At 48.0% G+C, this 16,013-nt stretch overlaps 1 protein-coding gene across 1 annotated transcript; it reads right to left on the reverse strand.

Annotated features, from left to right (window-relative positions):
• Positions 1-14,226: 14,226 nt before the first annotated feature.
• Positions 14,227-15,725, reverse strand: LOC135384457 (uncharacterized). The gene is made up of 2 exons (XM_064613657.1): positions 14,325-15,725; positions 14,227-14,256 (listed from the first exon to the last, which is right to left on the reverse strand). The coding sequence occupies exons 1-2, from the start codon at positions 15,723-15,725 to the stop codon at positions 14,227-14,229; spliced, it is 1,431 nt and encodes a 476-aa protein (XP_064469727.1).
• Between the last annotated feature and the right edge of the window lie 288 nt (positions 15,726-16,013).

Genomic DNA, 16,013 nt, shown 5'->3' on the forward strand with positions numbered 1-16,013 from the left:
TCTATGTTGTTCCAGCCTCAGAACATCAGTTCTTTCATGTTCATCAGTTGCCGCCTGCGTCGTTCCCGTCGTATGAATGTGTGTGTGAGTGAGCAAAAATGTAAGAGTGAAAGGAGGATGAGTGAGAGAGAGTGGCTGGTTTGTCCCTTCAGATGACGCACCCTGGAAGTCGCTGAGAAGGCGTGTTAGCTTAGCTCAATTGGTAGAGCCCTGGACCGGCAATCCAGAAGATGTTGGTTCGTTCAACCAACCAACACGTTCTGGTAGAGAGTCCGGCGCAGCGGATTACATCCTGTACTGTCAAACTTGGGCTGTAGGACCACAGTCATGCAGATGATCGTACCATGCATTTGTCCAATCTGTGTGCTAGGTATTCATTGAGCTTCGTGAGACAAGGTGCTAGTCTTTTTTCTTTGTCGGTCGTGTGATTATGCATCTTAATGTGGAAATGCCGTTCATAATCAATCTGTATTCTAATGTACTGTGTTCTAACGTAATGACATGTACAAATAAAACTGGAAAGCTGTGCAGGGGTGTCACCATTGTGCCACGAACCTTCCGTGTCTAAGAAAAATTCCTTTAGTGGAACCTTCACCAAGCTTCCCCCCCCCCCCACGTTGAAAGCTCGGCACCCCCCAGCAGTGAATTTCTGGGGAAATCACTGGTCCTACAGCTGGCTAACCTTTTCAGTGACTTTCATCTTTCATCGTTAATTTCTTAGGCAAATTGAGGCTTTGTTTGTATTTGTCCCCTCTATGTTGTTCCAGCTTCAGAACATCGGTTCTTTCATGTTCATCAGTTGCCGCCTGCGTCGTTCCCGTCGTATGAATGTGTGTGTGAGTGAGCAAAAATGAAAGAGTGAAAGGAGGATGAGTGAGAGAGAGTGGCTGGTTTGTCCCTTCGGATGACGCACCCTGGAAGTCGCTGAGAAGGCGTGTTAGCTTAGCTCAATTGGTAGAGCCCTGGACCGGCAATCCAGAAGATGTGGGTTCGAGTCCGACAGCTGGCTACCCTTTTCAGTGACTTTCATCTTTCATCGTTAATTTCTTAGGCAAATTGAGGCTTTGTATGTATTTGTCCCTTCTATGTTGTTCCAGCCTCAGAACATCAGTTCTTTCATGTTCATCAGTTGCCGCCTGCGTCGATCCCGTCGTATGAATGTGTGTGTGAGTGAGCAAAAATGTAAGACAGAGAGAGTGACTGGTTTGTCCCTTCAGATGACGTACCCTGGAAGTCGCTGAGAAGGCGTGTTAGCTTAGCTCAATTGGTAGAGCCCTGGAGCGGCAATCCAGAAGATGTGGATTCGAGTCCTACAGCAGGCTAACCTTTTCAGTGACTTTCATCTTTCATCGAATACAATTAACCTCGCTTGTAATGTACTGCTTGCGACACACTTGTCTGATATCTCCAGCCCCCGTAAAAGCGGGTTACCGAACCAAGTTGCTGTGCTACCGTCGTCTTCGCGCTACTTCCGTTCCCCTGGTGGCGGCGGGGCTGCGCAGCGCCACCAGATGGGAGAGATGGCGATCCGATAACCGCGCGTCGTCTGCTAGCTCCAAATGCGTCGACGGGGCAGCGCCACCGCTTTCCTCGGAATGCGGAGTGGAATGGGAATTCGGTGCTAGCAGATGACGCGCGGTTATCGGATCGCCATCTCAGCCGTCTCATGGTGCTGCGCAGCCCCGCCGCCACCAGGGGAACGTAAGTGACGCGAAGGCGACGGTACCACAGCAACTTGGTTCAGTAACCCGCTTTTACGGGGGCTGGAGATATCAGACAAGTGTGTCGCAAGCAGTACATCTTCGCTTCACCGATGTAGCTGATCCTCCCCTGCCGCCATTTGCAATGCGTCCACCGTCTGCAACAAAATGTACTTCGACGGTTAAACACAAGTAAAACACAGTCGTCGTACGATACATTACAGCTCGGTTGACTTACCTTAGAGGGAGACTCCGGTGCAATCCGAAACTATTATAATGAATTTGTAAATAAGTTCGGTACACTCTTCCGAAATGAGATATAAATTTGGTTTGGCATTTGATGACTCATTAGCTGCCAAAAGAGATGGGAAGCTCAACATGAAACCGAAACTTCGGAAGGTTCTCTTTCCTACCTCCTGTACCATCCGTGACGTCACCGATAGTCTTTTCCACCGGCTGTTTTTCGGGAACGTGCTTCGTAACTTCTTCGTGCCACATGGATGAGCAGTCATCCGCTTCCTCGATTTCGTTCTAAAATATTCGCCAGGGGTAAAAGCAAAACCAGAGAAAGCCGTACACGAGGGAAGCCGGTGAAGTGAAGTTCAGTGTTGCTTGACTGCTCTTCCGTGAAGGAGCGCCAAATCATTCAAAGGATATATTTATTTCCTAATTATCTGAGCCACTTGGGGATGAGAAATTGTAGTCACTGATATATCATACGGTACGGATTGCTGTCGCACTGTTACCTCAACACGTTTTTGGTTCGGAGTCTCCCTTTAGCAAACATTAAACCTGTACTTAGAAAGCAAGGTTGTCATCCTTCTCAAAGGCGAGGTTGCAGGGCAGACAACGGGCAAGAAAGCAGCGAGGAATGCCCTGCGGAAGAATACGCGGTGCCACGTCACTCCACACCGGCGGAGCGCAAAGCAACGTAGTACGCTCCAACGAAGGCACACATATTCAGCCGGCACACGCATTATTCAACAAGCTTACGAGTACACGGCTCATGAGGCACACATATTATTCAGCGGCCACAAAGCCGTTTCATACCGACGTGACGGCTTTGTACCTGCTGAAATTTGGTGATGGGGATCCATGTGCTTGCTATTTGGTAACTGTTACGGCATTTTGCAGAAGGTTACTGTTGTGTACCGGCTGTACTTTCTGAGAGAACTTTTTAATCGGCACGTATTCATCACAGGATTTAGAGTGTGGGCATGATTCCGGTCATCGATGTAAAACCTCATATTAAGTATCTCCTTTGAATATCAGCATCGTGATGTTTTCAGAAAATAATCTCATGGGTGTCCAAAATATGACGTTTTTGAAATCTTGTGGGGATGTTCAAATGACGTTATACATTTCGACCATTTTTGGATATCCTCAGAAGATTTACTGTTCTCTGGGACGCAAGTTTCGATTTCCTGAAAGTGAATTTTGACGCGCTATATATCTGTCATATACAGATACAGGCTGAGCCAAAATGACACACAGATGTTTTTATGCATTCGCCAGGGAGGGAATAACTAGGCCTACTGATAAATGCAGACGTCCAAGATCACGAAATGTGCACAACACCTCGAATGCATAATCTTGATGCAAAGCCTTCCAGGATCAGAGAGGCAGGCATGGCAAAAAAACAACAACAAAAAAAAAAAAAAAACAACAACAACAACAACAAAAAACAGAAAACATCGGTCAAAGTCTCACCGAGCACTTGATTAAGTTTAAGCTGCGTCTTTCCTCTATCAGGATTACCCAAACAACTCATTCCTATGGTACAGCACTGATGAAATCTAGCTCGCCTCTCTGCTTCAAAATAAATGACCCGCCTCGCCGTATTGGTAGGACGGTTAACTACGTTGGGATAGCATTCTTGTTTTTATAAAGACAGCTTCAGCATAGCTTATCCCTTTTTATTATTGAAAACCTCATCCATTGTGGTGAGTGTACATCCAGACAGAGAGCATGTGTTGTTTCGCAGCCACTTGTGACTAGTGCACGTCCGGGCTTCGCTTACAGACAATGCTTTAGTAGTGCACAAGAGGGACATTTTACTGAAGGCCCACTGCACATGATTCCAAATTTCTTTTGAACTTGGCATTAAGACAGACAACAGTCACGGTACAAGTCCCGACAAAAGTTTACGGAAAACTAGAGTGGTGTATATAGTCATTTGAGCGAGACGGTTGCTGCAAACAGGAGCAGGTAGACTTACAAACAGGTACGCGACGCGACGGGTACGCGACGCACCTCTCAGTAAGTGTGTCCACTCCCGTTCGCCTCTGGGGTGTCGCTGAGATCGAGAAATACGTCGCTCTGGTGGTCCGTAAACTTTTGTCGGGGTCTGTACATGACTGAGTTCAGGTCACCTATATGTTCACCATGCCCATAGAAACGCATTTGATTTGAAACCAATGAGCAGTTACGTGCAGCAAAGTAATGACTATATTCGTATATGTGCACAAATTTCGTGTATGGAACATAAGCGCCGACTGCGGGGGGGGGGGGGTGTGCGCCCCCAGGGAGCTTTCCCAGGGGAAGGTGCAGGCCTTCTCTAAAAAGTCTACGGAGCTGGCGCTCAAGATGAAAGTTACACGGGATATCCGAAAAATATCATGCTTCATGCAAGTCAACATGACAGTCTTGTAAAAATTTGTTTAATTATACAAAATCCTACGCACCATGCTCGACCCTCGTGCACGAAGTGGGAGCAAAGTGCTCCGTAGCCTGAAGCATTTGGGCCGGGAAGGGGGGGGGGGATTGTGCCCCTGCCCACTCAGACGGGTCGAAAACTCCCCGCCTATGGTATGTAACGACCGTGTTCCAGATATTACATCGGTCAAGTGTGATCAAGCTTTTGTGTGGAAAAGGTAGCAAGCTTATGGTTCGGGTGAATATGAATGTTGTAGATGTTAGTAATTTGTAGCACAAAATATTTACTCATCTCATACTGTTGCACAGATATCGTATTACATCAATGTCTAGACTCATGTGAGAGCAAGTTCGGGGCAACTATGCTCACCATGTCGTCTAAACAAATTTTGTTGAGAAATCAATACTCACTGGTTTACAGCAAAGTGACACCTCCGTACGTGTATGTCTTTTATGTACGCTATGACTCTTTCATATCTTACACCTACTGAGCTTGCACATGTGGATACTGAAAAGCATATGCTTCATGTGAATATCAATGTTGCAGATATTACTTTTTCGTCAACATCAACATGCCATCCATGGAACACATCAGTATCTTGTGTATTTAGGAGTATTTATAAAGTATTTACAAAAGTAAATACCCGAAAATTGGTATTTAAATATAATTACAAATACATTTTCCAACTCTGTATTTAAATACAAAATATAAATAAATGTATTTATATTTTAAATAGTATTTTAAATACAATGTATTTAAATACTGCCCATCCCTGCACAGACGGAGAAAGACATCAGCTGTTGCACACACAGTATCCCGAAAGCTATGCCCATCTTCCTTGATGCACCCACGAATTCACAGGAAGACTGCCGAGGCTTTCCCACTCGCATTAAGAGGACATATCACATACGTCTCAACTCAAAAATGAACTTTTTTCTGCGATAGATGGCGCCACACGCGTGGCCTTCTTACGACTCCGATTTTGTAAGAAGTCCATCGCGTCTCTGATTGGAGGACACGACAAGCCCACGTGACAAGCGGAGACCTATGAGCTGGGTTGTGTTTCCTTTATTTTTAGATTTCCTCCTTTCCCCGATTTGCTTTTGCGCGGTGGACTTGGTTGTCTCGCGTTTGCTGTTTGGTGTGTACGTTTTACTGGCATTTCTCGAACATGCCGTGTGACTGTCGCGTACCGCCGTTACCACCTCGCTTTCTCGTGGATGAAGATTGCTCTGATCGGTAGTAGCGGGCTAAAGCTTTTCACCCGATACGCAGAGACTGTCCGTTGAGGTGTCTGTTCGTGATATGGTGATCGTAGTCTTCAGTTTTCGTGGTGTCACAGGATCACGTGTCCCTGAGAGTATCGGGGGACTCCAGTTGAGCTGAATAGCGATTTTTGTCAGAGGCAACGGTATCCAGAAAGGACGCGGGGTTGTCGACGGTCATATGACAGTGCAACGTCCCGTTGCAAAACATCCCTGCTTTTCTTGCCAGTGACATTTACGCTGTTGAACCATGACGTTCGTTGCTGTCGATTGGTGTCGTGAAAGCGCTCCCTCAATCGGCTCGCATTATTTCATAGTAGAACTCAAGGCCGGTGCGCTCGCACAGGACTGCTAGCAAATTTCGATAGGGTTTCGCACTCCCCTTTAGAGCATTGCGCGGGCCTTGTCGGGCCGGGCTTTACGTTTTTCGCACGTGCCCGTGCCAGGTTCGGACTCGACAACACATACCATGGTGCGGCATGTACGTCAACAGACTTTATGAGACTCGACAGCTGAATTTTTGTGTCCATTTTCATGCCTATTTCGTGTAACGGGTCTCGGTTCTTCTTCTTCATAGGGCTTAGGAGATGTCAGCCAGATGGCTACGGCTTGCCATTTGTCCATTCCAATTTTCTTTCTGTGTTCTCGGGAAGGATAGCTTCATAACATACCCGAAAATCGTGCCAAAATTTTGGCGGCCATTTTGAGTAAATGGCCGCCGGATTTGGCGAATTTCGTGGTACAGTGTGCGTGCAGACGGCAGGTGTCAATTCGTTACTTCCTTCACTGTATTATTGTTACTTTTTTATGGGGTTTAATGCTAGCCGGGCCTTCCTCAACCACGATAAAAATTTCATAATTCCAAGATAAAGCAACCTGTCTTCCAGTCTGTTCACGCTGACGTGTTGAATTGTTTGTCTGAATATTCGATATTTCGGACGCGACTGTTTATCCTAGTGTAGTTTGCATCAATTGCGGACTATCCGATTCAAAAATAAAAGAAAGTGTTTATTTCCGCGGCAATCGAACTGCGATTTCATTTTCACCGTCATGGATTGCAGGCGAATTTCCATCCTCTCCGCGGTGCATATACAGTTCATAAAAGGAAGCTTTTGACCACTCGATAAATAATATGTTGTTTTTAGTGTTTAAACATATGATCGTCCCACTACAGCGAAGAATTCTTAGGAATACATGCAGAATGCTCATGACAAACAAATCCGGGTTTGGGTAGCGTGCCGCAAAATCTTGTGACAAACGTCCCCACCCTCACGGTCATCGCAATATATTTGGTTTGGCTGGTCCATAAGGCCCTAAACCAATGTGCAGAACACCACAAACGCATTTGATTTTATTTATATTTCTGCACGCGGTGGGTTTGTTGTGTGGGCCCCGTCACAGAACATCCCCGTCTGCACGAGCGGGCTGCCAAAGGCTTGGTCGTCGCGTCGACCTCAGCGAACAGATGATGATGATGATGATGATTGGAGTTTAATGGCGCATTGACAACGAAGATCATAATGCGCCACAAACTGAGGTATGATTGAGACAGTGGTGATGATATCGTTATTTAAGAGTAAACACGATGACTAATAAAAGATGAGTGTATACGTGTAAAACATTACTCTGCGACTATAAAAGGCTAATAACGCCAACGTCTCTCCTCAGCGAACAGACGACCAGACAGCCGTGGAGAGGAGGACTGCGCAACGGCGTCTCGCGCACGGCACAGACGCACGCATTACACGCATGGTTCTCCCTTGCAGCTTCTTCGGAGATTTATTTGTTTAGCGTTCAGCTGACTTTGCAGTTCGGCGCATCACGCTTTGTGATCCCAGAGAAACGTAAACGATGAAAGGCGCTTTGGTTGGCAGTAGCCAGCTGAAATTTATGACGCGTGACAGGTTGTTCGTGGACGCTGACATGGAAATCGTCACTTTTAGCTATCCCGGAGCTACAGCGGCCCGTCTGAGAGAAAAAATCCATCGACTGCACCTAGCAGCACCTTGGATCGTCATGTATATCGGTGGCAACGATATCCAGGATGGGAAGAGTGCCGCAGCTGTTTTGCGGGAAGTCTCAGTAAGTACAGATTGCAACGATTTCAATCTCTGTGCTGCTAAAACCATTTCCTCTGACACGCCAGGGAAGATTCATTTCCATGAATTGTCTTGAATGAAACTCTACCTGCAATGACAATGTTTCCAGGAATTATGCATCTGTATGCGTAATTGTACAAACTCATGCCACAGGATGTATACCACTCTAGTAAGTGTGTTTACCAAAAGACAGCAGTGCCACTAATAGCACCAGAGGGGTCAACTTTTTCCTCCAAATAAATGCTCATAGTGTTCTTTCCGCAAATGGTGGGCACAGACTTCCTGTATATCCCGTCTGCCAAGCGGTGTGCAAGATAAATACTTCTTTTTCGGGCACCTTTATTTAGTGTAGATAACAATATTTACTTACCAAGCCAGAAGGAGCGTCGTACTTGTTCTTGTATGAACGTTTGCACCAAGCACCATCGGCAACGACCGTAATTATAGGAAAACCGTCAGCATCGACGTCCCCAGCCTCCCTAGCTAACCAAGCTTCCTCAATGCCTGCTTTTCTTACTTCTTCCCAAGCTGTTTTGTCGATTCCTTTAGCAACAATATCCTGATACTTACTGTACGTGCTACTAGCCACGCCGGGTATGTCCAGAGCACCTAGGAGCTCGAGAAGGCCTGCGAGAAACCAGAACCTATAGACACGATACCGTTCACTGCTGAGGAATTGACGTCCATGCGTTGTTGAACAAGTTGATCAACTGGTGCCTCCGTTGTGACTACATCTTTCCTCAGACACATCCTGCACTTGAAACTGAAAGAGCTACACAGACCTCGCCGATGTTCTGATACAATTTCCATGTCAGCCAGGCCGCAACCAAACGGACTATGTACCGACAAACTCTGCAAAGACGAGAAGAAGTGATCAATCTCCACTATACGCCGACCATTCACACTGCTTGTGCGCTGACTCTGTGTCTGGTGAACATTGCCAGTATCGAAAGATGGAGATCGACTGGGTGTAACAGCGGCAGTGGTTGGAACGGGACTTGCTCTGGAACCGGCAAGCTCGTCACAACCTGAACTGCAGGGGACTACATTATCTACCCGAGCTGAATCAGCAAATGACGAATTTGAAGGACGAATTTCGCTTGTGCTCGAAGCGAAACAAGCATTCCGACCGGCATCACTTACAGTTTGAGGAACAACACTACCACCAAAGGTTGAGCCTACAAGGGTATCTGCGCGATGTGGAGTCGTCGAAGTGCAACGATCACTCCGAACAGCACGGCTGGAGCATCCTGCATTACCAAAATCTCTCAAATCCGCAGGTTCCGTCACATGCCTGCCTCTACCACGTAAATTCGCAAAGTCCTTCCTCTTACGTTTCCGTTGTCCGTAGACGTGACTTCGAGCCATAATGGGTAAATACTATGAACACGCAGAAAACACACAAGGACAGAGAGCAAATGAACAGGACAAGAAAGTGAAAAAAAAAAAACGCGTAACTTAGCCACGAATTGGTCACCTCAGGACGAACCGAAACCACGGACGCCGATCAGCTGCTGCGCAATACGCGGAGGTTTACAAGCGGAGTACGTTCGGGCGCTGCGAGCGGACGGCGACATCTTCCGGAATCAGTGGTAAACGCGCCTTGGATGCATGCCTGACTCACTTTTAATTCTTTTTCGGAAAAACAGAATGCTAAAAACACACAAAAGACGGGTCATTTGAATCCTGAAACATGTCCCCGGTTAACATCAGAAGCGGATTGTTTTTATTAGCTTTCTTTTATTTAATTGGATTTTTTGAAGCTTAAATTACAACGCTTTAAAATTACAACGCTAGAGCGCTATTTCAGTTTCCAGAGCTAAGAGATCTTGACGTCACCTTTCCAATGAAAGTTTCCGCATTCCGATCTGTCTCGTAGTTCAGCCACAAAACCTATGCGAAGTTCACATAGAAAACAGGGGGTGGTATGTCCTCTTAAGTACCTGTACCTTGAACTGCAAACAGTTTGGTGTACGCTCCACAAAACGAGAACAGCTGATTGCTGATTTCATGGGCGCGGCCACGCGAGCTGAGAAGGACAGTTCAAGGTTCAACAGAGGGACAATTTTAGCTGAGTTCGAAGGTGGCGCTATAGTCATCGGTGCAACAATTTCCAGAGTGAACCCACCTCGATCAGCTCAGATAGCTGAACGTTTTTTATTCTCTTTCTTCTTATTATTATTTATTATTATTTTTGTTTCATTTCTAATTCTAATTCCAGCTCAACGCTCAACCGCTCAGCCCGCTGACACTAGTGCAACGTAGAGTCGCTGGTATAAAAACAGCGGTTCAATTTCACAGCGTGTACCAAAGGAACGGGGAACTCTTGCTTCCCTAGGGAGAAGAGTACTTGAAGTATATTTGTATGTATTGTGTATGTATGTATTCGAAGTATTGTGTACTTAGTACTGCAAGCACTGCCCATCACCTGCACTCAGCGGACTATATCATTGACCGTGCTGATACATGTAGAACTATGTGAGAGCTGCTGAGCTTTCAGCCTAAGGATATTATTTTTGGCGCCAGCGTATCTCGACGTTTACGTGCTGCAGAATCAGACCTGAGAACACTCCAAACAAAGTTTATATATTGTATCACGGCAGCCTTCTGATGCATGGGCGCCGTCACGGGGAGTAACTTCAGCAAGTAAACATTTCCGTTGCAACACAATCCCCAAATTATGATTCCTTTTCCTCTCTCTACGTTCCAGAAACATTCGGTTTCTGAGCCAAGACAATGTAGTTGCGAGCGCAGTTGACATACAGAAGTATATACAGATCCCGTACCGTAAAAACAACCACCCCAAACGTGGTTGCCACGGTTTCGGTTTTGGCCATTTGCATGTCAAAAGTTAGGGATGGATATTTTAATACACGTGCGTGTTTCAAAAATTTTAAACGTGGTGTGGCTTTCAACTAGGACAGTCTCCCATACAGGTATCTGGCTTTTGTTCAAGACGTCTTAATTAAATAGTTAATTAATGAATTAAGTAATTAGTCATCTTTATTAGTCATTATAGTCTTTCTTGGAAAAGATATGCGCCTGAGCGTAGAACTCAAGTGTGAAAATGACGTGCTCTCGTGGCTTTTTAATAAAAATTTGTCCAAGCTGAAACACACACACATAAAATAAACAGGAACGTCCCACAAAGGCACTATAGCATACTTCGTGATCGTAGCCCTTTTTAATACAAAATTTTTGTAGTAAAACAACTAGAACTACCTGTACATTAGTGTCGCATTTACGCGCATACGAGTGGAGGAAAACCTTATCTGCAAGGTATTTTGACATGCTAATTTCCCTAATTCACTAAGATGTATTTTTTTTAATGAAGCCGTTTTTCTTTCTTTCGAGAAACAGAAAGAGCAGAATTGCTGGCAACCTTTCTTCATGTTCATTTTAGATATGAGATGAATCCTTCATATCGTGAGGCAGAATCCTCGCCATGATCATCACTGCACCTTAGCGCGAGTTGCAACCACCCGCATTCATTCTTCCTGCCCTCATTAAACGGCTCTTCTCTCGGCCTTTTCGCTATCCCACATTTGCTGGAGGTGCGACTTGGAGATCCCGCCTCTCCTGACTACGCATTCCCCAATTCCCGTTGCCTTTTTCTGCTTGTACGCTAGAGCTGCGCTCCGGACGTTCCCTTTCGTCTATGGCTCCCCCCAATGTAGCAACCGGCGACGCCGTAACGGCGCCTGTGAGACTGCCTCAACCTCCAGGAGCACGCCAACGAGACCCGCCCATATTTTCCGGCACCGTTACGTCCGATATTGACGACTGGTTGGCTGGCTACGAAAGGGTAAGCAAATTCAATGCCTGGGATGACAGCTGCAAGTTCAACAATGAGGCGTTTTACCTGACGGACCTTGCGAAAACATGGTTCATCAATCATGAAACGGAAATCAACTCCTGGTCAGTATCTCGCTCGCGTGCTGTTGATTTGTTTGGGCGACCTGTACTCCGAAAAGCCGACGCCGAGCACCGGCTGACCCAGAGGACGCCGACGAAACCTTTACTTCTTACATTGAAGACAACTTGTTCCTGTGCAACCGTGCTGATCCGACGATGTCAGAAGAGGCCAAAATCAAGCACATACTGAAAGGGATCGCGCCGGATGCATTTCATCTGCTTGTACTAAGGTCACCCTCAACTGTTCAGGATGTTATTGCTGCATGCCAGCAACTTCACGATGCAAAAAATTTGAGAATTCCTTCCCAGTCGCTGCCGTTTGCTTCAGCCATTACTTTAGACACATCGGATAATGAAGCTGTATGGGCACTTGTTCGACAGATTGTAAGGGAAGAACTAGCCCGGCTGAGCTCAACGTGCGAAGTGTCTTCACCCTCTCCTGATAGTCTACATGCGCTTGTGCAACAGGAAGTAACGCCCAGGCAGGACTTCGTGCCAACGCCAACCAATGCAGACGTGACTCACACACGCCCGTTGCACCCCCTCCAGCCGATGCATCGCATCTATGCCGACGTGGTTCGCACGGTTCCTGCATATAACGTTTCAGCGTCTCCAGCATCGGTCTACGAAGCCGCCGCCCCGGTAACTGCTCTATATCCTCAGAGAATCCCTTACGTACTCCGTCAAGAGCAGCCGTACTTGCCACCGCGCAGAGAATCACGTACGTGTTTTTACTGCGGCATCCGAGGTCATATTGCACGTGACCGTCGCCGCCGACGCAGGGACTTCGAGTATGACGCAAGGGGCTCAAGTTCATACAGCGCCTCACGACCCAGGACCCGCCCTACGTTTTACGACCGGCCTGACATGTACCTTCGCACTGGCTACAGAGACCATCCAATGTCACCCAGCGGTCGTCGATCACGATCCCCGTCACCACGGTTTCGAGAACCACGACCGCCGCCGCCTCGCAACCGCAGTAGGTCACCGATGCAAAAGCGAAACCAATAGCCGCGGTCCGGGGAGGGCGGACTGCGAAACGGGTCATGACTCAAAATCCTCCCCGAAACCTCATCCTCATTGTCATTGATGGCCTCAGGCTCCATGCTCTCGTCGACACTGGTGCCACCACATCTGTAATAAGTAATGCGATTTGTAAGAAGCTGCGCAAAGTGACAACTCCATATTGCCACGAATCATCATCGCGAAACTTCCAGGGCAGGCACGAAACGGTACATCTCATCCCGGCGATGCTGAAGAAGAAGCAACAAGCTTCCAGACGCATCGCCTGCTCTCTGGCAAACGCACGTGTTGTTTCTAGACTTTTCGGCGCGACGCTTAAATGCTTGTGCGCTCCAAGCTGGAGCATCCTTTCTTTGGACTCAGTTGTGCTCAGAGAGCTATCACTCTTGTGCTTTTCTACCAAGTAGTTTAATAAACCGTTTGCTGTTTATTCGACGACTCGCCGGCCCATTTCGCTTCGTGACATTTCTGGTGGAGGTGCGGGGTATCCTTTGTTCAAGGGCCTGGAAGACCAACTGCGACGAAGTAGAAGACAGCTTGGCCTGTCTGCAGAATTCGGCCCATTGGAACCCCATAAACGCAAGAAGAAGATGACTGCGGAGACCAGCACCCAAGTGGCGCAACCTGTTGCCACGCACATCGCCCCTGCACGGTCGCCGAAGACATTCAGCGGGGAGTCTTACGACGACGTGGACGACTGGGTCGACTACTACGAGCGGATCGCCAGGTTCAACAACTGGAGTGACGACCAGAAGCTCGTCAACGTCTATTTCTCCCTGAAAGGCATCGCGAAGACATGGTTCGAGAACCGGGAGACTTCGCTCTCGTCCTGGGACGTCTTCAATAGCAAACTCCGCGAGGGGTTCGCTTTTCAACAACGAGCTGAACGCGCTGAACAACTGCTCCAGAGACGGATCCAGCTGCCAAATGAAAGCGTTGCTGGCTTCATCGAAGATGTGAAGAAAAAACAAAGCGCGAATAGACACAACGGAAGAAGAGAAGACGGGACAGGCGCTGACTCCAACGAACAGTTTAATGACACAAAAACCAATACGCAGGCGCACAGCCGCCAAACCAGTCACCCCACCTCGGCCCATAAGCGCACGAGCTCAGAGAGACACAATCGCTACCGCCTCGACAACATCCTCCTCTCCCCCGATAACAAAGACACAGAAGTTTTGCTCACACACCGACTGCCTCTATCCCGGATAAAAAACGCTTCAGATAACTCCCGCGCACCCTTATCTCTGCTCTTAGCTAGCACGACAATCTGACTAAATAGCGGAGTGCACTTACATTTCGTAACATGCATAAGCAAATGACGTGTGTCCACACTAGACAAAGACCTTTCATGCTCTCTGGCCCTGTCGTTAACACACCGGCCGGTCTGGTCAATGTATACCCTATCGCATGTAAGCGGGATCTCGTAAACTACCCCCACCGCACAGTTGACGTACTGGTGCTGATGGCTCTTGTCACAAGAGACTTTAGGCTTACTACGATCAACTTTCGAACAAAGGCCCGTGAGCTTGCAAGGTGCCGAAAACACCATAGGCACACCGTAAGTATTAGCCACTCTTTTCAAATTGTGCGATACTCTGCGCACGTACGGAACAACCATACATCTAGTAGAACCCCTTGCAACTTCCCCCCTAGGTTTGCGCACCTTGCCTTTGACCTTTTGGAGAAGGCCTTCGGCGACACTCGCCAACACCCTTGCGGGAAAGCTAGCAGCACTCAACCTATCAACCTGGGCCGCGAAACTCTCCAACATAACGTGCTCACAAGACTTCTTTAAAGCAGATTCCAAGCAGAGCAAAGCAATAGCGCGCTTCACGGTCTTAGATTGGGCAGAATCAAAAGGCAACAGGTCCTCCTTTGCCCTCGGGTGGTAGGCCCAACACAAGCGATTCTCCCCAACACGGATGTTAAGGTCCAAGAACTGTATACGCCCGTTCGCCTGTAGTTCTGACGTGAACGACAACCCTTTCCCCCCACAGTCAAAATGTTGTAACACAACACTAACAATATTCTCATAGCAATCATCAGCGCGCCGCCCCACAACAACCAGGAAATCGTCAACGTACCGACAAATACTAAGCACAGAACCATCGTCCAGAACAGATCTCACCCCTCTGTCCACCTCGGAAAGAAAAATATCGCACAAAACCGGCGCGACACACGACCCGATGCAAATACCCCGACGCTGCAAAAACAGCCTATCCTCATGCTGCACTACCGTCGCTCCCAAATAGAATTCTAAAAGGGTCATGGAGTTATCCACGGCAAGTCCAGAAGCGTTCTGAAATGCGATCAGACCATTCACCTCAATGCAGTCCCTGACAGCACGAAACAGTTCCTGGTGAGGCACAGAATAGAATAAATCCACCACGTCCACGGAGAACAGGTATCCCACTGATGGCAATTCCTCCAGCAAGCCGATAACCTCACCAGAACTTCTCACCGCGAAGGGGTCCCCCAAGTCAAGCTCCCGCAAATCCTTAAGCAGGAAGCGACTCACATGTAGCTGCCAGGTGCCCTTTTCGCTGACAATTGTCCGGAAGGGTACCTCGGGCTTGTGCGTCTTGGCTGTGAAAAACATCGCCAACGTCCCGCTTTTGCTGATCTTCACTGCCTTAGCAAGGTGCTGCAATTCAAAAGACTCACACAACGCTGCTGCCTTTTTCCTGACCCTCGAATCACAGACTTGGACTTGATGGAAGTTCTTCTCCACGGCCCTCCCGGCCTTCTCGGCAAATACACCCTCCGGGAGCACAACGAACCCGCCTTCCTTGTCAGACTGCAGAAGGCGCAACCCATTGCTCCGGCAAAGCTCCACCACCTTGCCAGCGCGGCAAAAGCCTCGTTCTGGAGGGCGGCGCACGGTCCTTTCCAACACCTCCACACCCTCTGCGGTGCACCTACGCTTGTCCTCCTGTTGGGCCCTCTCAGCCACACGTCGGTTGAGGGCCAACAACTCATGCGTGGGAAAAACGGGTTCAAGGCTATACTTGGGACCTTTCCTGAGCACGGAAGAAACTTCCTCCGGAAGACTGACATCACCCATTGGTTTTTGTGTCATTAAACTGTTCGTTGGACTCAGCGCCTGTCCCGTCTTCTCTTCTTCCGTTGTGTCTATTCGCGCTTTGTTTTTTCTTCATGCCTAGTTACCAACGTGCCCAACAGCGAGTCCTCTCGCATCGAAGATGTGTTGCGGCTCTTCCGGCGAGCTGACCCCAAAGCATCCGAGGAGAAGAAGGTTGAGCGACTCATGAGGGGCGTAAAAGAAGAAATTTTTCGCGCCCTGTCCCGGGATCCACCCGCCACGACCGACGCTTTTCTGGACGAAGCCGTC

The sequence above is a fragment of the Ornithodoros turicata genome, chromosome 2, assembly GCF_037126465.1.
Source record: "Ornithodoros turicata isolate Travis chromosome 2, ASM3712646v1, whole genome shotgun sequence".
NCBI lineage: Eukaryota > Metazoa > Arthropoda > Arachnida > Ixodida > Argasidae > Ornithodoros > Ornithodoros turicata.